Source organism: Centrocercus urophasianus, unplaced genomic scaffold (assembly GCF_019232065.1).
Source record: "Centrocercus urophasianus isolate 14NV4802_14NV808 unplaced genomic scaffold, USGS_Curo_1.0 seq_18, whole genome shotgun sequence".
Classification (NCBI taxonomy): Eukaryota; Metazoa; Chordata; class Aves; order Galliformes; family Phasianidae; genus Centrocercus; species Centrocercus urophasianus.
In genome coordinates this window covers 348,956-375,940 of record NW_024884733.1, presented here as the reverse complement: position 1 = coordinate 375,940, position 26,985 = coordinate 348,956, and the positions used below count along the sequence as shown (strand labels likewise).

General features: G+C 40.8%; 1 protein-coding gene across 1 annotated transcript in view; it reads right to left on the bottom strand.

Annotated features, from left to right (window-relative positions):
• Positions 1-26,985, bottom strand: part of HMCN1 (hemicentin 1) — a 183,958-nt gene that overhangs the window by 15,767 nt on the left and 141,206 nt on the right. Inside the window, exons 66-94 of the mRNA XM_042819403.1 lie at positions 26,642-26,825; positions 26,378-26,475; positions 25,678-25,956; positions 24,960-25,150; positions 23,532-23,613; positions 22,649-22,785; positions 19,411-19,552; positions 18,152-18,296; positions 17,190-17,317; positions 16,652-16,808; positions 16,352-16,473; positions 16,006-16,170; positions 15,689-15,796; positions 15,289-15,426; positions 15,020-15,154; positions 14,488-14,757; positions 13,944-14,134; positions 13,347-13,560; positions 12,202-12,336; positions 11,447-11,637; positions 9,810-9,891; positions 8,808-9,077; positions 7,828-7,998; positions 6,322-6,492; positions 5,605-5,775; positions 4,786-4,956; positions 1,170-1,340; positions 615-764; positions 141-278 (exon numbers count right to left, since the gene is read on the bottom strand). Coding sequence (XP_042675337.1) covers positions 141-278; positions 615-764; positions 1,170-1,340; positions 4,786-4,956; positions 5,605-5,775; positions 6,322-6,492; positions 7,828-7,998; positions 8,808-9,077; positions 9,810-9,891; positions 11,447-11,637; positions 12,202-12,336; positions 13,347-13,560; positions 13,944-14,134; positions 14,488-14,757; positions 15,020-15,154; positions 15,289-15,426; positions 15,689-15,796; positions 16,006-16,170; positions 16,352-16,473; positions 16,652-16,808; positions 17,190-17,317; positions 18,152-18,296; positions 19,411-19,552; positions 22,649-22,785; positions 23,532-23,613; positions 24,960-25,150; positions 25,678-25,956; positions 26,378-26,475; positions 26,642-26,825 — 4,707 coding nt within the window. The remainder of the gene's footprint in view (positions 1-140; positions 279-614; positions 765-1,169; positions 1,341-4,785; positions 4,957-5,604; positions 5,776-6,321; positions 6,493-7,827; positions 7,999-8,807; positions 9,078-9,809; positions 9,892-11,446; positions 11,638-12,201; positions 12,337-13,346; positions 13,561-13,943; positions 14,135-14,487; positions 14,758-15,019; positions 15,155-15,288; positions 15,427-15,688; positions 15,797-16,005; positions 16,171-16,351; positions 16,474-16,651; positions 16,809-17,189; positions 17,318-18,151; positions 18,297-19,410; positions 19,553-22,648; positions 22,786-23,531; positions 23,614-24,959; positions 25,151-25,677; positions 25,957-26,377; positions 26,476-26,641; positions 26,826-26,985) is intronic.

Below are 26,985 nucleotides of genomic sequence, written 5' to 3'. Positions count from 1 at the left end.
ACTCTGAAAGCCACAGGCATTCAGAAAATAGCAGCATAAGCATTTAGAATCAAAATTCAGCACTGGTGATGAGATTCTTTTAAAGGGATGCCGTATCTATCACGTTTGCTGGAAAGAGATAGTGCATCACAGGTAACAACCTGTTGCAAATTCCACTTGGGTTTCTCTCTTGAATATCGCACCAGTGAGCGTAAATCCATTCATTGCTTCTCCAATTTCTTTTGCAGTTGTCCAATAGACTGGGCTCAGAATAGAAACAAGCTTTCTTAGTGCTGGACCTGAAAGAAATCCAATGTAATATCTGAGGGCTTTTTCCCAAGGCTAAGTGTCCCCCCCATCAGCAAGAGCTGACTATGAAGCCAAAATAAGAATATAATCTAAAATGTGAGTAACTCGTAAGATTAAAACTATGAAAAATTCAGAGGATGTACAGATATTCTTAGAATATTAATATTAATGAGTACTGAAGATTCCTTTTTCCTCTCTTGGTCTGAAAAGTTAGATCAGTTTCTCCAGTGACCCCTGATAAAATGAAGTAGTGAAAACTAGCACTGCACAGAATTCAACCGGGTTCTAGAAAAAATGAAAGTGATAAAAAGTAGTAAAAAGCCTACCAAGACTCCGAGGGATGCTTGTAATCTTTGCTTGTATTACTCTAGATTCAGAGTTCAGGCTGTCTGTTACTGTGGCATTCAGGAAAGCAATTCCAAACTCAATATTGTTAATGTTTCCAGTGATGCTGCCTTGGGCACGTGAAGGCCCACCTGTGCAGGAGAGGAAAGGAATGAAGGAAAAAAAAAAAAAAAGCACCATGGCTGATATTATGGGAGAGAGAAAAGCCAGAAACATTGCCCATGTGGGTATTTCTGCTTATATTACTACATTAATTTGCAACAGTCAAGCTCGCAACCTGCAGGTAACAGTGTGGTGTTCATATATGATCTGAGATACATGCACAGTAATATAGGAACTGCCTTATATCCACATCTCTGAAAAGCAGCAATTATTTAAGAGTATACACCAGTGCTGCATAACAGGTTGCAACAACAACAAATTTATTCAGTGGCAGTTGCAGAGGAGATGTAAGTCAAGAAAATGAGCCAGTTTAATTAGGAGTGCAGCAGTCTTTCACAACACTCCCATTACACATAGGCAGAAAATGAACTCACCAGGACATGCTTGACTATTACACCTGGATATCTGGGAGGAGTCTCCAGGACAAGGATGGCCATGATATAGCAGGGCAGGATTCCTGCACAGGCGTGTTCGGGTCTGCTCTCCTCCGCCACAAGAAGCAGAGCACTGGCTCCATGTCTGCCATGGCCCCCAGTTTCCATTCACTAAAGAAAGAGAAAATGAGGAAAGTTCACTTAAAATATTTTAGGCTGCATCAGTAATGCTTTTGTGACAAAGAAAAGAAATAGTATTATAAGAAGGGACATGTAATCACCCACTTCCCAACTTCTGCCAGCTGCCCTCTGCATGAGTTTCTGTAAAGGATTCCTTTTGCCAGCCTCTCTGTATCTGCCCCTGAGAATATCAGGCTACACAGAACTGGTGGTGAATGGAGTGAAATCCAGCTAGCAACTGGTCACAAGTGGTGTTCCCTGGGGGTCTGTACTGGGGCCTGTCCTGTTTAATATCTTTATTGGTGATCTGGATGGGGGGATTGAGTGCACCCTCAGTAAGTTTGCAGATGACACCAAGCTGGGAAAAAGCGTTGATCTGCCTGAGGGTAGAAAGGCCATATAGAGTGATCTGGACAAGGTGGATAGCTGGGCTGAGGCCAATGGGATGAAGTTCAACAAGACCAAGTGCCAGGTCCTGCACTTTGGCCACAATAACCCCAGGCATCACTACAGGCTTAAGGCAGAGTGGCAGCAGGACTGTGTGGAAGAAATTGACCTTAGAGTGTTGGTCAGCACTCAGCTGAACATGAGCCAGCAGTGTTTCCAGGTGGCCACAAAGGCCAATGGCAACCTGGCTGGTATCAGCAAAGCGCAGCCAGCAGAAGCAGGGAAGTGACCGTCCCTATGTAGTGAGGTCACACCTTCGAGTGCTGCGTTCAGTTTTGGGCCCCTTGCTACAAGAATGACTTTGACACTGTGGAGCATGTGCAGAGAAGGGCAATTAAGCTGGTGAGAAGTCTGGAGCACTAGCCTTACATGGAGCGGCTGAGGGAACTGGGATTGTTTAGGGTGGAGAAAAAGAGGGTCAGGGGAGACCTCATTGCTCTCTACAACTGCCTGAAAGGAGGTTGTGGCGAAGTGGGGGTCAGGCTCTTCTCCCATATAACTAGTAATAGGAACAGAGGAACGGCCTCATGTTGTGCCAGGGGAGGTTCAGGTTGAATGTAAAGAAAAATCTGTTCTCCGAAAGAGCGGTCAGGTGCTGAAGTTGGCTGCCCAGGTAGGCTGTGGAGTCATTGTCCCTGGAGGTGTTTAAGAAACACTTAAATGTTGTACTAAAGGACATGGTTTTGTAGAGAAATACTGTAGGTGGTTGTAACCATCCACTGGATGATCTTGGAGGTCTTTACCACCCTTGGTGATTCTATGATTTCAAGATTAAGAAGCACAGTCAAATGTATGCAGATCCATCAAAAACCAGTTCACACAGAAGAGCTGTCAATATTCAGACTCCCCTATCGTCCTTTCTGCTTGTCTCAGTAGAGGAACAACCCAACTGCTCAGAGCTTTGGGAGCACCATTCTTTAAAAAGAATTATCTGAAACTGCCCGGGTATAAAACTGATGGAAGATTAGAACAAACCAAACAAGCCACAAATCTCAAAAATAAAGAAAACATGTTCTGTTGATCCAAGCGCTCACAAGAGATCAGTTAGATTTGGCCATATTACATAGGGAGGGAAGAAGCCTCCAAAGCACAGCCTCAATAACAATGGCTGACATGCTGAGAATGTGACCGTACACATCATGAACAGAGCATCTGGAGATGGAGATCTGGACTTATCAGTTGGTGCTGACAGTTGCTCAGAACTGACAAGGAGAAGGTAACAATGAACAGTTTCACATAATCGTCAGCCAAATTAAATATTAACCAGGGAAATACCAGGAAACTTTTGAGTAAAGTGGAATCAGTTTGAAAAGTAGTATTGGATTTACATGGAAAGGTTTTGGTAGCAGGGGAGGCTGCCCTATATCAGAGCAGAGCCAGCTCCAGCTGCAGAGCAGGTCGCCCCCTGCAACCCATGGAAAAGCCCACGGTGCAGCAAGCGGATATGACCTGAAGGAGGAGCCCCAGGCCGGAGTTGAAGCCGTGGAGAGAGCTGGGCAAGCAGCCGTGGGACAGAAGGGCTGGGCGAGCTGCCGCCTGTGCGGCTGTGCTGGAGCAGCGCCCGAAGGGTGGGCCCAGTGTACAGACATGATCTGGAACAGTTTGGGAAGGACTACATCCCAAGGTACGGACCCAAGCTGGAGCAGTGCTTGAAGAGCCGCAGCCTGTGGGAAGCCCATGGGATCAGTTCGGAAAGAATGGCATCCATGGGTGGGACCCCATGTGCAACAGAGGCAGACCACAGAGGGCAGATCACAGAGATGGAGAATTACAGACTGACTGTAGAACCCCGTTCCCTGCTCCTCTGTGCTATCTGGAGGGAGGAGGTAGAAGGTGGATGGAGCTAAGATGTTTTTAGCTGGATTTAGTTTTCAGTACTCTAGTTTGCCATTACATAATTGGCAACCAACTATTTTGATCTCTCTATGCCAAGTCTGTTTGCCCACGACAGTAATTGGTGCGTGATCTTCCTGCTCTTACCTCAACCCACAAGACCCACAAGATTTTTTTTCCATCTTATTTTGTCCCTGTCTCCTTCTGAGGTGGGACAGCGTGGTGGTGAGTGCTGAGCTCCTACTGGTCCTAAGTCACCAGAGAAGTAAAAATACGCATGAAGATCTGTGGCTGTGGGAGAAACCCAGGTAAGATGAGGATAAACAGCCAAAGCAGACTAAGCTCGGTGCTGCCAGAAGTTGTCCCACTGGTCTCATCACCTCCCAGTGGAGTGTTATTCCCCTGCACACTGTGAGTAGCATGCAGCAAGCCAGAAGAGTGACTGCAGGATGCAGCAAGCCCCCGCACACCACAACCTGGGGGTGAAGTGTGGCCTGGTCAGGGGCTTTCTTACCACAGTGGCGGTCAGCAGGGTGTTGAAGTGGCACACCTACACACAAAGCTACTGCATTACCTCCATGATGAAGGTATGGAGGTATGCACAGAGGAGGGATTTAATGATTTATTATATTAAAAATATTAGTAATTTAATTAAAACCCTTTTCTAGGGTGAATTATGGAAGGAGGCTTAGACATTTGTGGGTTTAGTAAGTATCTAGCATAGTGGTTTATATCCTATATTGCCAGCACTGATCCTGAATGTGTAAGGTCACTGATTCTTGTGTTAATAAATCAGTTAACTGCTTTGATCACAATTTGATTTAAACCACGTGGACTTAGCATCCTTCCCTGCTCCTGGAATAAGTTATGGAAGTTTGCTGGGAGCCTCAAAAACTGTATTTACAAAAACAAAATTATTAGGTTTACGAGAGATTTTCATATACTTTTTCCTGTTAAGGATTATTCTAACTCATTTTGGTAAAATCTAGCATGTGAAAGAGGAAATCATGGTAAGTGATGGTCATTTAAAAAAATGAGAGTGGATTTCTACATTGTATGAAATTGCAAATAACGAAAGGAATGTTCCCCATTCCTCTTACAGCACAACCATCCCACATCCATCCTGTGTGACGTGTAGCAGCATGGAGGCACTCACCAAGGCACAAGTCAGTGCCACACCGCTGGATCTGCATGTCAGCCCCTGCGCAGGCCCTGCCGCCACTGCTGGGGCGAGGGCTGTCACAGCCCCGGTACCGCCTTGCCTGCCCGCCGTTGCACGAGCGGCTGCACGCTCCCCAGCTGCCCCAAGGGCCCCAGCTGCCATGAACTGTGAAAATAAACGTCAGATTTTATGCAACTTTCCCTTAATAGTACATAATAAAAACAGACATTCAAGGTAGGAAAATATTCCTATATTCCTATAACCTATTTTCTTTTCGTAAACAAAAAGCAAAAGCCAGACTTAAGATCAAGTTATCTTGTCCAGCATTCAGTGATTTCTTGGTGTGTAATAACCAACTCCAGAACACTACAGCTCGTTAGGTGACTAATGCAGAAAACATGCAGCACATCTCACTAACAGAGCAAGTCACCAGATCATGGTGTGAGTTGCAGAGTTCAGATTTGTAGTACTTTGTGCCTGGACAGCTGTGACTTTACAGAAGTGCACAACCAGGTCAGCTTGATGACTGATGACCTTCCAGGCCTTTTTCCAGACTATGTGATTCTCAGTTTCTGAGACCTCTGACAGTCTTGCAGGAGCTTATACACCAGCTGCTGCTGGTCTGTGTTCCCAAGAAGTGTTTAAAATGCCCCAGTCTTACTTAGAGATGGAGAGATTATCTTGCCATCTGTCTCTTCCCTGATTTTTCTGCATATATTGGGAGTACAAATGTGATTTGTGGAGGTCTTCCTTCCTCTCATCCATCCCTACAAATCCATCAAGTGGACAAGCAGCTTAACTGAAAGTACTCACCAGGACAAGGATCACTGTTACAAAAATCAACTTGTATGTCATTTCCTTCACATCTGTGACCTCCAAACTGTGGGGCTGGGTCTGAGCATTGGCGTGTTCTCTGACTGCTGCCTCCACCACAGGACACAGTGCAGGCGCTCCAGCTGCCCCACGGGGCCCACTTTCCATCCACTGATGAGAAAGGCACAGCAAGGAACAGTTACAGCCTCTGATGTTGGAGATAAAGTGAGTCAGAGTTACATCAGGGTGCCACTGATTGCTGTACATTACTGACCCTCCCTGTAGAACATATCAGATACACAGGGGTTTCTACACACGGATTTTCAGGAGTGAAAACTGGAGAACAGCACGATCTGTAGATAAGTTGTGGTCCTGCTACATACATGGTCAGGGATCACTGAGTCCTCATGCTCAGCCATTCCGTTATCTATAGATATTCATGCATAAAGTAGACCCTGAAATCACCGCATTGGGCAGACTGTAATGTAAGAGCCAAGGATTCAGGATGCTGCGTGATGGAGGAGATGCAAGGACTGGAGAAGAAATCCCACGTTAGGTCTCCAAAGGAATGCTGAAGACTGGGAGGGACCTCTGAAAATAGAAGGCTTGAATGGAATTTTTTCAGGGATTACAGTTTTAGAACTGAAAAGCATTAGATATAACTTAAGCAGAATTTGGAAACTGCCATTTCGCCTCTTTCTATCTGACATATCTTACCTGGGCAGTGCCTCTTGCTGCAGACCTGCCTTTGCACATCAGGCCCATGACAGTGGGACCCACCATGTGAGGGAGGTGGGCTGCTGCAGAGCCGCAGCCGCGTCTGGGTGCCTTTCCCACAGCTCTCACTGCATGGGCCCCATGGAAGCCAGGAGCTCCACTCACCATCAACTGCAAAGTCAGCACAGCCACACTACTGTTTAAACCATACAGCTGCTTTAACTTGACATTATAGCTACACAGCCGACGACAAAATAAATAAAAACAAACAAAAGCAAAACAAAAAATCCACTACCTTTTGAAATATCAATAAATAAAGTACTCTGCATAAACCCTTAAAAAACCTTTGCTTCAAGCAACAGCTGAACCAGATGAGAAGTTTCCAAAAGAGAGATTCTTTCCATTTCCTGAATGTATCTCCTCACTTGATTAGAACCCTTGAACAGCAGAACAGAATGATTTGATCACATATGGTGTTAAATGGATGTGATTGCCCTGTGTTAGGCCAAAGGTCTCAGCCTGGGAAGGGCATGCTAGCAAAAGCCTGGCACACTGCCTTTGGTGGGTACCAGCAAGCAGAGGTCAGAATGACTCTGTTACCAAGATCTACAGAAATGAATCTCAGGCTGTGGATGGATGCTTAACTTCGTGGCGGCAGCAAAGCCAGGAGAATGGGAAAAATCCATATAATTAAAACTCTGCAGAAGGAAACATGCCAGCAGTGACAGGCTATGAATAAACTACATCCTGTCAAATGCAGTAAGTAGTACCAAGACAGGCTGGAGCACCTCCCCTATGAGGACAGGCTGAGGGAGTTGGGCTTGTTCAGCCTGGAGAAGAGAAGGCTGCGGGGTGACCTCATTGCAGCCTATCAATACCTGAAGGGAACCTACACCCACGAGGGGAGTAAACTCTTCAAAAGGGCTGACAACAGCAGGACTAGGGGAAATGGATCGAAGTTGAAGGAGGGAAGATTTAGGTTGGATGTTAGGGGGAAGTTCTATACAAGGAGAGTGGTTAGGCCCTGGAACGGGCTGCCCAGGGAGGTTGTGGATGCCCCGTCCTTGGATGTGTTTAAGGCCAGATTGGACGGGGTCCTGGGCAACCTGATCTGAATGTGTGTGTTTGGTGGCCCTGCTAGGCAGGGGGGTTGGAACTACATGATCCTTGAGGTCCCTTCCAACCCGGGTGATTCTGTGATTCTGTGATTCTGTGACAGGAAAGAAACCATAACATGCAGCTAGCTAGGAGAAACACATGTGACTGAAAATTTTAAAAGCAGAAGTACCACTAATTTCTTAAATTCTAATTAGTGTACTTTATGTGGCCTTTATTTTTTCCATTTTAATAGGTTTTGTGGGGTAGGTTTAGAGTAGCAAATACTACTCTGTGAGCAGATGGGCTACATCAAAAAACAAAATCAGCATTTTTATTGAGTAGGGAAAAGAAAGAAATTGTTGAAAAAAAGCCCCTTACACAGCCCATTCTACAATAACGTTCTCTTACCTGGACAAGGCCCAACTTTGCACATGATGAAATCCACAGCACTGCCATTGCATGGCTTCCCACCGTGCTGGGCTGGTGGGTTACTGCAGGTTCTGGTTCTGGTCCTGTTCCCTTCTCCACAGCTCTTTGAACACTCCTCCCAAAGCCCCCATTCGGACCAGTTGCCATCAACTAAGAAACAGAAATTTTCAGCTTTAATTAAAATACTTTAAAACAAACAAACAAACAGAAAACTGTGTGTGCATATATTTCCTTTCCACAAAACTCAAGATGAATTTCAACCTGTCAGAAAAATCCATCTGTCATGAAGGTCCATGGTGAAAATGGTATATTACTGAGATACCTGACATAAGGCAAATTAAAAATATCAGTCTATTAAATGGCTTGTTGTGGCAGCTGCGCACATCTGTGTCAGGCCCCTCACATGGTCTCCCACCATTTGCTGGGAGGGGGTTGTTGCATCTACGAGCGCGCTCCTGCACACCCTGACCACATGTCACGCTGCAAGGTTGCCATTCAAGCCAATTCAAAAATCCACCATGCACTGCAGTGGGAAAAATGTGCTCTGTTGGGAACATGTACTTATGATGACAGCTCTTAGACTGAGAGAGGAAAGAACAAAATGTACATCAGAGGCCATGCTTGGAAATCCAACCTGCTTCATGCCTTCACTACTGCAGAAATTTATTAATTCAGAGATCACCCCAGATGCTCTGAAATAGTTTATGTTCCTAAATGCTTTTCTTCAGAGACATGATTATATACATTCTGAGGATGGCATCAAGTTTTTATTTATGTACAGCTAGATGAGTGCAATCAGAGGAACACAACAACATGAAGCACAAACCCACTAAGACATCTCAGAACAGGTCTAACATACAGCTAATTCGTACATGGAAGGGATAAGTCTTGTTGTTACTGTCAATTAATGCTGGAATCTACTAGTTTGAAAGTTATTGCCCTGTATTTTGTGCACCTACCCTGGACAGTCAGTGGAACTCTAACAAGCACAGATCCCATTAGATTCCTCGCTACACATTCATATTCAGATGTATCTTCCTTCTGTGCTGCAGTGATATGCAGGGAGCCATTAGGCAAGACAGTCACCCTGTCATCGCTCACAAGCGGATGACCTTGGCGGGACCATCTGATGGCTGGAGGGGGTTCTCCACTGGCCTGGCAGTTCAGCATTGCTGTACCACCAGCTTCAACAGTGGTCCATGCAGGCTCAAGGGTGATGACTGGAGGACCTGAAAGAGAAAGGCTTTAGGCAACAGCACATGGGTACGTTCTTCCATTATAGTATTAGAAGTCTGGTCAGAAAGGGCAAAACAACCTAGTCTCTTTATTTTGACAGATTATTATCATTGATCTTCTACTGTCAAATGATAGAACACACAAGTTAAAACAACACTGATAAGACTGTTTTTAATGTGTAGCAAACTGAGGGCCAAAGTTGGGACTGGGACAGAGTCTTCCTATACTACATTTTAAAAAATCTGCTGAAAGATGCTACTAAACATGGCCTGAAGGCAACTGAGATATAATGCACACATCCAGGTTGCTTGAGTCTACTACATCAGAGAAAAAATTCTATAACCAGTAGAAAAAAAAAATCCAAAATATTATTTCTGTAAAACATAAAATATTGGCATTATTCTCATGTAACTTTCCCAGTTTAAAGGTCCGGTCTAGTTTAATCCAGTTGTACATACAACTGAGAGAAATGGACCGTTTTCAGAAGGTGATTCATCCCCAGCTCATCCCCATGAATAAGCTACATCATCGTCCATGTGCTCTCCTTCCTTGATCTCAGTTGTCAGCTTCATTACTAACAGTGAAAGATGAGATTAATCAACCTAAAGAATAGTGAGGTGCTCAACCTTCAAAACCAATGGGAGCTGCAAATACTGCAGATTACTGCAGTAAGGGAGATTACTGCTCTGATTTAATGGCATGAAGCTTATCATTTAGCGCCTTACTCTGAAGGGTGAGTGTTAGACTGCGTTCCACCACACCAGCATCATTGGTTGCCACACACTTGTAGTCACCAGCATCTTCGTTCTAAAGAACAAAAGGCAAATAGTCATGTACCCACATGGATATAACAAGGGTTTCAGTTTACCTCATGCAAGTGAATCTGCAGTACAACATACATACACTGAATTCAAAGAGGCACACTGTTAGATTCTACAGTATGCAAGCATATTGCCTTTATTAATAGATGATACTGTAAATTATCTTTACTGCAATTATTCCATTTTTTTTTCTTTAATTGAGACCAGATCTCCTTTTTTTCCTAAATAGCTCCAAAGAAGCTATTGTTTCTAACTCTACTCTGAAATACAGACATGGATTTACAGCCATGGGGCATGGGGAAAGGGTCTTGTCATTTCTATTAGGAATTCGGATGTTACAAGGCTTTGTGAGAATCCTTCTTTGTTTTTTGGCTCAAAGCTTGCTTCCTGAGATATTTCTTGTGATAAGACTCCGATTGATTTGTTGAGGAGGCAACTAATGGGTGCTAACCATGTGACAATGGATATCGCTTTGGGAACATTTGAAAGCCCCTTCCTCCAGAGCTGCTTGCTCTGTAGAAGAGCAGATGAGAGTGCTCAGGAGTTTTTACTGCTTACTGGCGGAAGATCGGGCCTGTGACTAAACAGCTCCAGCTAGTTGTGGGAAAACTGGGGAATGATACCATCGTGTTCTGTGAGAAACAGGATGCAGATGAGCATCCCTGCACCCTCTTATCTGCTGGCAAGGCCCGGAAGATGGGAACAAAGGAGTGTCTGCTGAGATCCCAGAGCCAGAAGCTGCCACTCAAAGGAGAGCTGACTCAACCACTTTGGATTTGAGCTGTCACTCCAAAGACAGCTGACTCGACCACTCTGAAACTATTGAAAAGGGGCCACCATCACCATGGTCGTCTCTTGTTGTGCTTCTCGTCGTCGTTGTCAACAGAACAACTCTGCCTGACGACCCACCGCTACTGAAGATCAAAGACTGAACTACGAACCTCGCTGGATCCATGGTGGTGACTATGTCCCTCTTGCTTCCTATAAAGACTCCTTGCCTCTTCTTTCCTATCTTTTCTATCGCCCTCCTTCCCTTCCCCATTACCCTAATTCATAATAGTGTCCGTCCTCCCCTTCCCCATTTCCCTAATTAAGATTTGTAATAAACTGGTCGGACCAACATTTGAACCGTTGCTTCTTAATCTCACGCCGGGTATATAGATAATAAAAGAACCTCCTCTCCCTCCTATAAATTGGAGCGAGACAGGCTTGCAATTGCTTTTCAGCTGATCTGAATGGGCAGAACCCAAGGTCTTTTAAAGGTTCAAAACAAAATTTCCTTTTAATTGGGTATCATCAAGATCTCATACACCAAATAATGGTATGTAGAAACACTCTTTCTGACCATTAAAGGAAATGACAGTATCCTTATTTTTATTTTTGTTACAGTAATTTGAGTATGATTCTAGAGGGAATTATATGAATATTTGTTAAAGGTAAAGCAAACTGGATTAAATATCCAGTCTCACTCTTTCAAAACAGTATGATCTGGAATCATTAACTGCAACACAAAAACACATCACAACAGACCAGTGACTCACAACAGTGCCGTAGATAGCAAGAGAACCATTGTTAAGCTGTCGGATCCTCTTGCTAATCTGAATGCCCACTCCTTCTTTGCTCCACTGGATGGTTGGAGGTGGATCCCCTCTGACTTCACAGTTCAGCACAGCATTACCACCCAAGGGCTCAATTCGGCTAGGATAGTAATCCCCTCTGAAGACCGGAGGCTCTAAAAAAAACAGTTGGTAGCATACAAATAGTAGAGTCAAAATAAAATACCCTGAATGGAATGGTTCAAAGGAATTGTTTGTCCCTAACTTTAAGACAAAACGTGAATTTCAATCCGTTTCTATTTTGTTCCCATTCATCCAAAGACCAGGTATCAAATAGTATGTGACAAAAGCACAGACTGAGAGAAGAAGAGCACCCATGTGGAAAAAGAGTTTGGCATTCTGGTGGACAAATAGCTTGATGCAAATGAGCAGTGTGTGCTTGCAGCCCACAGTTGTATTTCAAAATTCTTTACTGAGAGGGTAGTGAGGCACTGCCACAAGCTGCCTGGAGAAGTTATGGATGCCCCATCCCAGGAGGTGCTGAAGGCCAGACTGGATGGACCTCTGCACAGTCTAATCTGCTGGGTGGCAACAAACCCATGGCAGGGGGTTGGAATTACATGATCTTTGTGGTCCCTCCCAACCCAAATCAAATTTTATGATTCTGTGATTCTCTGTTAATATGAACATGGCTGCAGGAAACTCTGACAGTGATCACAACTGCTGTTATTCATACATACCTTTGACATAAACAAAACCAATAGCTCTGATGGAGCCAACTTCATTTTCTGCTGTGCATGCATAGGTACCAGAGTCATCTTTAGATACTCTTCCAATAACAAGTTCACTGTGTCCACTTACATCATCATACTGTGCTGAAGGGAGAACACACAGTAAAGGATTACTTTGATGATTTTAAACATATGCATTTCAATAGCTAATATTTCTTAAGCTGATATTTCTTAAGACTGTTTGAACTAGTGAGGGGTCTGGAGCACAAGTCTTATGAGGAGCAGCTGAGGGAGCTGGGATTGTTCAGTCTGGAGAAGAGAAGGCTCAGAGGAGACCTCATTGCTCTCTACAACTTCCTGAAAGGAGGTTGTGATGAGGAGGGGTTTGGCCTCTTCTCCCAGGCAATGAACAGGACCCAAGGAAATGGCAAGTTGTACCAGAGGAGGTTTAGGTTGGACATAAGGAAGAACTTTTTCTCTCAGAGAGTGGTCAGGCAGTGGAATGGCTGCCCAGGGAGGTGGTGGAGTTGCCGTCCCTGGCAGTGTTCAAGAGGCATTCGGATGAGGAGCTGTGAGATGTGGTTTAGTGCTTGTGGTAGCAGTGGTGATGGGAGGATGGTTGGACTCAATGATCTTGCAGGTTGTTTCTAACCTTGCAATTCTATGATTCTATAATTCTATGAATTAAAGTGCTATTCAGCAGAAATGGCATCGTGCCATTTCATTTCTAAGACTCAGAATTGCACAGAAAAGTCACAGTTATAATTTCCCCTTGTGCACATATTCACAAAAGTTGTCCTTCAATTTCAAGCTTCGTGCATCTGTATTCTTTGCACTGCTGAGATTTTCTTCATACTTGAGAGAAATAGTTTTAGTTGTTGGATGTTGAGTAAATGTAATCAAATACTGTGTGTTTTTAATGTGTTACATTATTGGCTATAGAATAGGGACAATTTCTTAATCATCCTTCTTGCAGCTGTGTCTCAGGAGCAGTTTAATTACACTATTGCATAATACTTAAGATATTTATTCCACACTCAATCACCGCCTAACAAGTTTATTAGCTCTAGGTTTTTTCTTTTCTTTATGCTAAATCAATTGCAGTGATGCAAAAGGAAAAATCTAGAGCAGAATGACCAATAACTGTTTCCCACCTGGAATGATGTTATTATTAAAAGTCCAAGTTATTTTGGGCACAGGTATCCCAGTTGCTTTGCAAGTTAATCTAAGTTGTTCTCCTTTAGTCAAAGTTACATCTCCAGGCAGTTCAGTAAAAGCTGGGAGTACATGAACAACCAGTGTGACAGAATGTGTGTCTTCTCCAGCAGCATTCTTGGCAGTACAGGTATAAGTGCCAGAATCTTCAGGCTGAAAGAAAAAGTGTTGGGGAAATTTCAGTTGTGCTATATCTTACACAATCTTACAGCTTGTAATGGCAGTGGAAAACATTATCAACATTATATCAAAACATTTGGAAATAGCATTTGGTAGAAAAGTTCATCTCAACTCTTGCTTCCTCTGTTTTTGAAAGATGACCTTACACTTTTTTTTGTCCATTCTGAGAAATTATGACTACAAGTTTTTCGCAGATATTTTACTAAACAATGGAAAATGAAACATTTACAAAGACTTTGAAATATTAACAAGAAAACAAAATAAGAGACTAACCCATAAACTGGTGAAAATGAAGAGAAGTAGTGTTGCATCACATCCAAGCTAGTCAAGTCACATCTTAAATTTAGTGAACTTACAACAACATTGTCCAAAATGAGGTCTCCACCTGGCACAGTCTTGTATTTTCCCACTATCTCTGTTAACAGTGCATTGTCCTTCTTCCAGTTTATTACTGGTGTTGGAATTCCATCTGCCACACAGGCCAGAACAGCACGGGAATCCTCCATGACCGTGTAATGTGCCTCCCTATTGTGAATCTTGGGTGGAGCTGTAAAAAGAATATGTATGCATTTCAATAAACCTTTTAAAGTTCCTTCTTCTGTAAAAACATACCATACTGGATTGAAGAAATCTGGATCTTCTGTATTGTTTCTTGTATCTACCAATGACTATCTATTAAGCATGCCACAGTGTGTGAAATACATGCAATAAAAAAGAAACTGACTTAAAGGAATGTAATGCTCATCCTGAGTTTTAGAAACTGGCTGAATACTACAAAACAATAAAATTCACAGATCAAATAGCACCATTTTCCTGAATCTCTCCCTTACATCCCAGCTCCTCACCCTCCATAGGTCCATGCTGTTATAGTACACCTTGTTTCCACACAGCCACACTCACTCTGCACAACAAGTTCCATGCTGGAACTGCTGGACCCTGCCACATTTGCAGCTATGCATGTGTAACGGCCCATGTCACCAGGCTGCACAAGCACAATCTGCAGCGCCCCAGTGCTAAGGATTCTTCTTCTCATGGATTCCGTTACTTGCTGGCCATCTTTATGCCAACTGATCTCTGGCCCAGGGTTGCCTTCAGACTCGCACTGTAGAGTGACAGATTGATCAACAGGAACAACATACTCCTTTGGCTGGGACTTGATGACAGGAGGGACTGAAAAAGGATTATGAAAATTTAGAAAAGATTGAGATGACGTAAGAAACATGGAATTCTCAGTGAAAACAAGTCTAAAAGCATACGTTGATTCTGAAGCAGACAACCAGAAGGGAATAAGCCTCCTGGGCTCTACTTCATGTCACATCACATAGGAAAGCATTAGGACCTGTTGTGTTGCTTCTATTTAGTTTTTGCAAACAGAAAACATGCATGAATTTCTTGTCTATAAATCACTACAAGAGCTTAGAATTTTATTTACCATGAACTTTCAGTTTGATTTTCCCCAAAGCAGTGCCAGCTGGATTTTGAGCAACACATGTATAAGTGCCAGCATCTTCAACAGTTGATTCTGTAATCTGTAAGTTGCCATTGGGAAGAACCATATAACTGTTTCCTGAAACAAATGTAAGCAAAGTATGGTAGTTTCTTTTTTCTTTTTAAAAAGAATGAATTTGGACATTCACAAAACAGAGAGAAAGTTTCTGAACTCCAGCAAATCGAGTTGAATTACAGATTGTAAGAGGATACCTGTTGTCATTATATTGATACCCTCCTTTTGCCATGTTATTACGGGTTGAGGTGTTCCCACTGCTTCGCATGGTAACAGAATGGGATTGTTCACAATGACATCCAGCATCCCTGGCTGAATTTGGATGATGGGTGGTTCTGTAGAACAAAACGAAAGGCAAAATGCCAACTGGTAAACTTTCAAGGCTAGAAAATACAGAAGACATTTAAATTACGTAACTGAAAGCCTAAGAAGGCTGAATTAACAACAGCTAGCTGGATTCTGTCATCTTTATGAAGAGCTCAGTGGAAGTGCTCTTCTATTGACAGTCCAATCTGTGCTCATCTTTACTCTGTGGCACAGCCATGTATTATGCAGGCAACATTTTCTGACATAATATGTTTTCTTTTCACACCTTACCATGAACATGAAGAGTGGCATGCCTATGAGCAGAGCCAGCCGTGTTCCGGGCCACACAGGTGTACCGACCTGCATGTGCCAACTGAACAGCAGGAATTTCAACAGCACCTACAGCAGAGAGAGAGTGCATTACAGCACCCAGCAGTACCCTGCATCCACAGAGCAGCACTCTTCCTAAGAGGTCTATATTTTTATTCTAAATAAAGTATTTCCTTTTTTAAAGGAGTTGTTTGTATCTAATTAATTACTTCTGGATGTGCATAATCAGTCCCCTTCGCTAGTGTTTTCTGTATCTGGACTCCAGCCATGCACAGTACCTGAAGGGAGAATTCTGTAGCCATCTCCTCTGGAAAGCAACTTTACGCCATTTTTGGTCCAATGAACCGAGGGAACAGGAACCCCCGAGACAGTGCAGGAAATTACTACTGGAGACAGCTTTGTTACCAAGAGATCTGTGGCTTCATCTGCTATGGATGGGGGCACTAAAAACAAATACCAGTGTTGTTAGTCCATTTTCATTTGTTATGAATTCTAGAAAGATACTTTCTTAGCAATACCAAAGACTTAAGGATATAATAAAATAAACAAAAGTCTCATCCTAGCATTGGTATATCCCAAAGAAGTTCTAGGTGCCATACACCTGTAAAGTGATATCCCCTTTACCTTGAACAGTGAGCTCAACTGCTCTTTGATCTTCTCCTGCATCATTTGACACAGAGCACTCATAGACAGCAGTGTCATCCACAGTGGGGGAAATGATTACTAAGGAACCTGAAGACAGAAGTCTGAACAAAGAAAAGAGAAGAAAGTAAAAGCCAGTGAAATACTTCCTTTTCTTCTCAAGTAATCAGACAACAAATTTTGTTGGCTATATAAAATTACATTTATGTATGGATAGTTTTTAAAGTGCCAAGGTAATCCTCATAAATTTTAAACCCACAGTGAAAAGAAAACATCCCTCACCTGTAAGAATTCTGGTTCTGGTCAAGAGTAAGCAGATGCCTATTCTTCTTCCAGCTAACTGCTGGCCTGGGAATTCCAGTGGCTTCGCAGGGCAATGTGGTTTGCACATTTACAGTAACTGTAATATTAGTACGTCCAGAAGCAATAGTTGGAGGCACTAAAAACAAACAAAGCCTAATTACTCAAAATAATTGCACGCGTGCACACATGCCTATATACAGAGCTGTGCTGCCTGAACACATTTACTTACTTATTATAAATAATTTGGTGGTAATGAACCTACTAAACATGAAGCATTGGATGTGTCCAGTCTTTCTATTTCCAGGTGTTGTGCACACGACAGGTAACAAGGAAAAAAAATGTTTTCTTTTCATAAACTTTTGGGTTGTAAATTCCCATTTAAAAACAAAACAAAACAAAACAGAGTAACTGAAAAAGAGCATAACTTCCAAGTGTATCAGTCTGAACAGGAAAAATGATACAAGCATACTTTAGACTTGTGAAAACATGTATGATTATCTAAAACCAAAACTTTTACCAAGGACTTGCAGATCAATTTGTTTGCGCTCTGTGCCGGCTGCATTAGTTGCCATACAGACGTATCTTCCTGTGTCAGCAACACGTGCTGAGTGGATTTGTAGAGATCCATCCTCTAATATGGAATATCTGAAACAAAGCCACATAGTTCTTCCCCCACCACCCAATCAACAGAACCATTAGCTATCCTGACAAGGCAGAAGACACAGATGACATAGGCTGCACAACAGTAGTCTCAAGACACGGTGTCTAACTTGGGCACCTAGAGTTTTCTCATTTATTACACTTATCATGGCTACTGTCTCCCAGCACATCCATTTTTCACAGAAGTTATAAAATCAAATTGACACCGTGCTTCTACATACATGATGACAGATTTGCAGATGTCCAGAACATTTTATTTATATACATTCATTTAATAAAAAAAAGTATGTAATTGTATATTTTATTTTTGCTTTGAAATATTATTGAATTCTTAAGCATTTGCTCAGTTCTAGAAAATGTCTAGCTACTTTCCCCCCAAATAGTCAGAAGACAGAAACCATTTACTATAATAAATGTTGATGTTAGACCATATGTATAAAGTTTTATCCATATCAGAAATTAGAAAGGATATTCAAGGATCTTTTGGTCTGCACAACATTGCTTAGCTTCATCGTAAAAACTTCAATATAAAAAAATGTATTGTTTGAAATCTTTTTTTTTTTTTTTGTCCTTTTTATTTTTTTACAATAAAAGGTTGAAATCCTCTGTACTGCTACTTTTGTATACAACAGCTTCTCCAAACCACTATTTCTACCACTGCATTTTTCATATTTGGGTCTATTTGAAATGAAAGTATGAACAGCAATTCTGAGCTGTGAAACCAAAATTCATTTACAAGTCCTGGATGTCTAAGCTTTATGTACCTGGAGTATTCTTTAAAAACTGGGAAGAATACTTATTTTGACTATGGGACAATACCTTGTATTGTTTCCATTAAAAACAGCCCCATCTTTCCTCCATGTAATTCTGGGGGTTGGTATTCCTTCTGCACTACACTCCAGAACAGCAGATGCGTTTAAATGGACAACAGCAGTCTGAGAGCTACTTCGAATTGTTGGAGCCACTGTTAAGGGAAAATCCCAGATGGTATCAGAAAAAGAACTCTTAGGCTGCACTACTTGAAACTGGACACACGTAAACAGATGTAACAATGGGAATGATTGTAACAGCAATAAATTTCTCTAAATAAGTTACATTGTGTGTAGTACAAGCTATTTGCTGTGATTCAGTATGGAATAAAAAACAAAGTCTGTCTTCAAAGCACTTTAAACATCATTTTAGGTAGTCACTGCAAGGATTATCATATAGCTAAATTGCAGAAGAGCTTATGACATTTAATTCAACAGAATAAGACTGAAATTATATCTGAGTTGTAATTAAATTAAGGAGAAACAAGAATTTTAAATGTACAGTAAATTACAGCCTTGGAGGGACTCTGTGTAATGGAAGCATATATGACTGAGTTATTAACAGAACAGATATAGGGAAAAAGTTTCTTATCTTTAGTTTGAGAATAGAATTGCTTCTCATCAGTCTACAGTTGAGAAAACAGATAGGTTTACAATGAAATTCAAGAAGTACCAACAGGCTTATTTCAATACAGGTCAGGCATTGGGATGCACAGGGCCCTCCAAACCCTGCATTCCTACCATCGCCCACCTGTAGCTTTAGAGAAGCCGCAGTTTTCAAGTAACTTGAAAAAATGGTGATGAAACCAGCAAGTCCCCCAGGATACCAGTGAAATGCTTTAACAATTTGCCTAAATTTGTCAAGGAGCACCTCTCAGTCTTGGATTTTTTTGCATTTTTAGCCTGAACATATCCTGCCTCTGAACCAGGATCACAGAATCACAGAATTGCAGGGCTTGGAAGGGACCTCAAGAGACCATTGAGCCCAACGCTCCTGCTAAAACAGGATGAAGGCAGGACGTGTAGCAGGAACATAGCTAGCCAGAGAAGGAGCTGTGAAGGGTCCCCAGCTGCTCCCCCAGTGAGGGGGACATCTGTGGATTGGGATGAGGTTACACATGAGGTAACACACCTGGTCCCTTAGTTCAGATACAGCCTAAGTGGCCAGTGCTTGGTTAAAAAAGACTTCCAATGCTTTCTTCCCTTTTGAACCCCAGCAGAAATATCATGCAAAGAGCAGAACACACAAGAATGGATCCATGACTTTACCATGTACTGCTAGCATGAACTCCTTGGTCATTTTTCCTGCAACATTACTTGCCACACATGTATAGTTTGCTGTATCACCGAGGTCAGCATTATTGATTTGCATATATCGCCCATTGGATAGGATTCGAATTCGAGGAGTTCCCTAAAGAGAAAGAGAGATGGATTTAATTTTACCATTGTTCTTTTTCTAAAGATTGAGCATTTTTTTTGGTGCAGAGTAAGAACAGCTATGAAAGAAGGCTGAGGTTAATTCAGGGGACTGCTAGCTTAACTGCTTCAGAGGACTGCATGGCTGGTTCACAGCCATGAAGATAATAGGATAAAACAAATTCTAAGAAGTTATCATTGCTTAGTGGTTATTACTTGAAAACCTTACTGGGATTTGTGCCTCAATATGTCTTTTAGGGTTACTATGCTAAAGGGCTTGGAGGCTTTTATAGAAAAGGGGCAATGAATAGCACATGATTCTTATTTTTTCCTCGAAATCTATGCACAGTACAAGCAGAAAAAATACCAGTTTCTCTACACTGTTCTTCAAATTTTTCAGCCTTGACCAGACAGGATACAGCATAAAGTTTGCCTTCTAAGTTTACTAGACAGGATTTGTAGATTGGAGAGCATGACACTTTTGAGTGCTACAATGACTCTAGAGCAGCTGCTCAGCAGCCCTTCGAAGTCGAAGTTTTTTTTTTAAATATAACTAGAGTGGATTGGAATGGAATGAACAACTGACAGCATTACCAAATACAAGTGCTCCAAAACCTGACTGAATAATAAAAAAAAAAAGTTTAAAAAAGAAAATGAAGAAAGAAACAAAGAACAAACACGAACTTTGGATAACATTCAAAGCTGACATTCCCATCTGCTCTTTTGACTAGGAGATCTGTAGACAGAAACCACCGCATACAAGTAAAATATCTCCAGTTCTGCACTGCTTTGCACTACCATCCAAGTGCTCTGGTCTCACACCAGGCATCAGCACAGATGTAGCATAACCAGCAGTGTTGGCCTCTCAAAGGTGAAATGACACAAATACAAATTCAGCAATTCTTGTAGTGTCCAGATAAAGATAGATTAGGTCAAGATACTCCTACCTACTTATTTTGATAACACTCTGCGTATGTTTCCAAATCAATTAAGAGTACAAGGACTGTGACCACCAAAGCTGTCCCAAACTAAACCTTTCTAGAGTTCTGTTAGAGCAGTTCTGTTAGAGCAGGTGGTGGTGCTGCACAATTACTTTATTGAACACAGCAAGATCTAGTATTGACTTCAAACACAGTGGAAGACCAGAAAAACAAACAAACAAACCAACAAAAAGAAAAAAGAAAAAAAAAAAAAAAGCAAACAAAAAAAAAAAAAACAGAAGGAAAGACACCCATTAAGGGCTGTTTCAAAAAGCAGAGATAGCTTAAATTGAGGAAACACTGCAGTCTGGAATCTTGACCTCCAGTCACCTTTTGTCACTGTGAAACCTCAGTGTTTCCAAGGTGAGGGGAATCAAATGCCATATAAGCATCCACAGAGCACCTGTCTTTTCATAGCCAGGGAGAATTCTTTCCCAGACGCTCACAAATAGTAGCTTATTATACTTTTTTGAGGTTGAGAAAACAGTCAGGCATTTAGGAGGACACTAATGCTTTCCTGATATTTGGAGCACACATATATATAAGCTGAGCTGAAGGATGGAATGGATGGTAGTGAACAAAATAAAACTACATCTGCTTTGTAAAGTACAACTGATAAATTAGGAGGCCCACATCTGGACAAAATTTATAACAGCATTATTTTCAAGATTACTGTCAGAGAAGAGCTCAGTGTACAGAATGTCCTTACACTGTTATAAAACAAAAGGGGGGAAATTAGCCAAACTGCATAACCAAGATGCTTCAGTCCTCAAGAACAAACACAAATCTCTGAAGCAAAAAATCTAATATTACATAAGTCAAACCTGAGGTGTTCAGCTGAGTATCTAGGCCCATAATAGTGTTGCTCCACTGCTTTATTTCTGTTAAGTATTTCTAAAAGTGGCTTCTTTTCATGGTTGTGAAATAATATAGTGAAGATGTAGAATTAAAAAAAAAAAAAAAAAATTCAAGTACTGCTTAAAACCCTAGCTTTTTAAGAAAGACTGAGGTAGAAGTATTCATGTATAACTTCCAGACCTTGTTCCAACTTACATTCATAAAAAAAAGTCTGCACCCGGAAATCAAGGGAAGAGCACTTCTCTTACATTTCTTTCTGTCTAGTTTTTGTATGATATGCAAGGTAGTATTATTCCCCAGCAGCACTTAGTAATATATGATTGCTCACCTTATTCTTGCCACTTCCACAAACATTTTATTCTTCTAAGTTTACAGCAGTGGAAGAGACTGAGCAATGGGCTCTCACAGGTACTGCACAGTAGCAGGCCTTTGAATGAAGACAACTGATAGACTACAACTATGGGAGACATATGAGTTATGTTTTATGAATTAAGAAGAATTTGTTTTCTCTTTATTAATAAATTAAGATCAATAGAGAGAAAATTAAGTTGAATTAATAACTGAATTTAAATTGATCTGTCAGAAAGAATCTGATTTCTAAGTGATCCTAAGAAAGATGATAAATAAAAAAAAAAAAAAAAAAAAAAAAAAAAAAAACCACCACCATTCTACTAAAGCTGTCCTAATCTTGCTAGTTTTCTTTCAGCCACCAGGGACTCTATACCCTATACAACACTACTTGGAACTATCAGTGAAAGGGATGCATTTGATACAAAACTGTGTTGGTTAGTAACACATTTTGTTTTTTTTTTTGTTTGTTTGTTTTCCTTTTTTTTTTTTTTTCCCCCAACATAAAAAATTGTAATTCCTTCCTAAATGCGACTAGAGTATGAGGATGCATAATATACCCAAAGGAAGCATACAGTGTAGTCTTTTCTCAGCTACCTTTCCTGGGAAGCCATTCAGGAAGTATACCAAAGGCTTCTAGGATTGTTCAGAGGATCCAGGAGGAGCAAGGGATCCCCCTAAAGGAAAAAAGAACAAGTAACAGCGGGATGGCCACTTCACATGCTTGCTAGCTTCAAGTACTCATGGAGGACTAACTGTATTAGTACTGGGGCAACTCAGCTTGAATTTGAGGCACTGTAACTTGACTGCAGTGGAGGGGAAAGTGAGCAGAGTAAGAAAAGTCCAGCACTGTGTAAAAAATAAAAGGTCCAACAGACTAACACGAATAATGTATTTGCTAATACCTCTACAAGTTCTCCATTTTTAAACCACGAGATTGTAGGAGGTGGTACAGCATCTGACTTGCATTCCAATATAACTTGTTTGTTCTGCAACACAGTGAGGTCCTGCAGACCACTGGTACCAGCAATATTAGGAGGAACTGTTACAAAAATTTAGAAAAATAAACACCACAGTTATGAACTACCATTAAAACCATACCTTAAAAAAAGCATTTTACTTCGTGATATTTAAGACAAAGGCAAAACTACAGTGCCACAATTTAGTACTACTTTACAACATCTGTGTTAAATACACCATGTGAAACTGTTTTTTAAGTCACATACTGGAAACTACTGCGACAGAAATTAAATTAAACTCAATTCTCAGCAAGGGCACTAGCATCAAAGCCAGACAGAGCAGAGACCACAGAAGTTCAATAAACTCTTCATCATGAAACATGGCAGTTACAACCCTCAAGAAGAAACTTGAAGCACACTGTAGAACTGCAGAAATTCTATTTATACTGCCTTTACTGACATTACATTCAATGTATCCTAAACATATATATACATGCACTTTTCTAATGAAAAACTAAGATCTTAGGTATCAGTATACTTTATACTTTTTTGTAAGTAGAATAAATTCAGTTCAGCTGAACAAAGATGCAGAATACAAATATCTATAGCCTATTTATAACAGAAGGTATGAATTGTATCAGATGAAACTTTCCCTCTTTAATGCATGTCAAAGGAGTTAACCTTACTGAGAAATGTTAATTATCATAAAGCATAATATCATTTTCTCAAAACACATATTTCTTTTTTAATAATAAGTAACCTGTTACATGTTGTACACACCTTCATAGTTTACAGCTTAATTTAGGAAAGAAATATTCCTCAAACCTACCATGCACTCTTACTAAATATTCCTTATCATCATCCCCTGCTGGGCTAAATGCCAAACATGTGTATCTTCCTGCATCCTCCACCTGGAAACACATGGGCAACTTCAGTAAAAGTTGCAGCATATGGGAACAATTCAGAAAAGCACTAAAATATAAACACTGACAGCAACAGTTAAAAGTAAAGACCACAGATAAGGAAAACCTGAGAATAAATGAAAAAAGTTCTTAGAATCACAAAACTGACACTCCGGGTTTGGTTTGGTAGGGACCTTAAAGGCCATTCAGTTCCAACCCCCTGCTGTGGGCTAGAGCCTTTCTTCTCTAGTCCTGGGAAACTTGCATCTCTTACAACCATGGTATTATGCAGGCGTAGCTTAGGAATGGAAAGATTATAATCTCTGAGGATAATGCACTTCCAGCCAGTACATCTTTTCTTCGTGATACCTTCTGCAACAGGCAATCCTGAACATGGAAGCTGCTATCCATCTATGCAAATTCTGGGTAGACAAAGAAGCCTTTTTATGCACACATTCATAGTCCGAATGTTATAACATAATGTTATGCCTTCTCTTTTCTGTAAGTTTCTCATTATAGAGACAAGAAGTGTTTACTTGGCAAACAAAGCCAGCAGCAGACTGTTTGTCCGTCTTCCTGAGCCACGTCCCCCTCATGTTTGGTGACATCCAGTCTGGCTGACTACAGCAGTTCTGTACATGTTATTTTTCCATGAACTCTTTTACTGTCTGAATTAATCCAAAAGCTTTTGTATTGTCTTTAGTTATTTTTAACTTTCACACAGATTACACCAAAGGCAGTTTTTTTCTCTTCAATCTATGGCCAATGCATGTGAGAAGCAAATGGGTATCAGGCAAATCTGAGGTAGCAGAAAGAGGAGAAACGCTGAGTAGGAGCTATAAAATAACAACAGAAAAGCAAGTGATAGTAACAAGGGTCAGGTAGACAGGAAATTAACATAAACAGGGTATAGATGCAGATTATAATACATATGTAACTAGATTTCTACAGATACGTAAAATATAATTATATAACAGATAATATGTTACGTAATCTTATAACAGTTTATAGATAAAACCACAAATGAACACAAAAAAGGCACAAGTCCCTAGCCTTGATTGTTCAACTTTCTATGAAGAAGGATGAACAAATAAAGAAGGTTTAGAACTCTAAGATGAACCTGAATAATGCTCAGAAGATGCAGAAATGCTAGGTCACTCTTAAACCATAATACTACAACTTTTTCTGAATAAAAAATCAAGGCAAGGCTTAAAAAGCACATCCTCCAACTGCACGTGCAGGAGGAGAACTTTATATAGGGTTTTAGGACCTGTCAGGTTGGTCCTAACAGCAGGCAATTCTCTATGCTTCTCCAGAGTTTCCAATTTGAGACAACTTTGAAACAGTTGTTTCACCTGAGTACTGGTTATTCGAAGCCCTTCTCTTACAACATGAACATTGTCATTTTGCAGAAGCGGGCGCCCATCCTTCATCCATGAGATTTTGGGGATTGGAATGCCAGTAGAGATGCAAAGAAGTTCAAGGGGGTTGTTGACAATCACAGAGAGCTCTTCTGGTTGACCTGAACCGTTGATTTGAGGTGGTTCTATGGAAAGAAAAACACTCCCACTGTGTATTGAATCAGTATATAAAATCTAACCCATAGACTTGTAGTTGGTTTGTAGAATTAGTCTGTACTAGTGCTATTTCTGGCTGTACAACTGGGTATCTCATGGGATTTCCATCTGTCTCTTTCTAGTAATCTGCATATTTTTTGAAATTAAATTAGAAGTTAGAAATTACTTTAATAATCTCAGGTAAAAAACTTAATTACATAGTATCAGTGAGGATTTTTATTAGCTCTTTAGCTGTTACACATTCAGTTACACCTTTAGCTGCGCTATGAACCTGTGAAGTAGAATTTCTACCAGCCAAAGTGTATTTCAGAATTCATGAAATCTTAGGTAAAAATACATATTATTTTACATGCACATCTTTAGTTATCTTCCATTTCCTTACTTGACTTATTTCACACAAAAAATGTTTCTTGAAAATACTTTTTTATCCCTAGAGATTTTTAAATTATTCCCCACATCTGCTACCCAGCACTTCAACCAATTGGTAAACACTTACCCAACACTTTTAGGGAAAAGTGCTTGCTGACATCTCCTGCTTTATTAGATGCTACACAAGTGTATTTGCCTACGTCACCAATTTCTGCTTTTACAAAATGAAGAACCATTCCTTGGTCACTTAAAGTCTGGTGAGCTCCAAGGCTTAATGGGTGTCCACTTTTAAACCAAGACATAGCAGGGACAGGAGTGCCATCAGTAAAACACTTCAGTGAAGCTGAACTGCCTCTTGTTACAGTCACTTCCTCTGTTCCTCTTGCATTATCCAGACTTGGTGGTACTGCAGAGAAACAAAGATCTGATTTACACAGAGTACACGCAGAACAGTACACACACAGAAGTTAGTTCTGAATATAAAATAACCAGTATGCAGCTACCCTTCTGCATCTCATCACACCCCATAAGCTTATGTTAAGTAACTAAGTTAAAATTCACTTCAAGATTATACATAATCAGTCATTCAAAAAAACCCACCAAAAACATATAATGGATGGCAATTCAAATAAGGACTCTTCCAGGGTTAAAACAATTTCAATTAAAAACATACATATACATTAAAAAGTAAATGTTTTTCTATTTGAGTCTGATACACTTTCGTGGATGTCTACAACTTTGTGTTAGTGTGAAAGAAAACTGAAGACTAAGTTTAAGAAATGAATTGAAGAATAGATCTTTACATTGAGCATTTCAGAGAAACTCACCAAAAATTTGAAGGTTATAATGCTTGTTGTCTACTCCAGCTCTGCTAGATGCTACACAAGTGTACACACCAGCATCAGATATTTGCACTCTGACAAGTCTAAGGAGAAAATCAATTTAATTCAGCTGTAAATAGAATACACTATTACACTGTTATTACAGCATGGTTTGAATCAAATTTCACTCTTGCTTCCAACAGTGCCAGCAGGGCTGTGCTGATACAGCAAAAGACCCAGGAAGCTTAGTTAAAATAAATGAAAACCAACCTGAGAATTTGCCCAGCGGACAGTAACCTGATCCGGGAGGAGACAGACAGAGGAAGGCCATTCTTCAGCCAGTTTATCTGTGGAGATGGCATTCCAGTAGCAGTACATCCAATATTTATGGAGGTGTCCAAAAGAGCAGTGAGTTCTTCTGGTTCACTTTTACTGTTGGTTATTGTTGGAGGAACTACAGTTTGTAAATGTTGAAAAGGAGGGTGTTAAGACCGGCTTTTAAACTCATTCCACATACGTATTCTTGCCATACTTGAAAGCCTAGGAAATGCTGCACTTAATATCCCATAGGCATTCCAATCAGAAGAGGCTGTCTTATCTTTTTATACAATAAA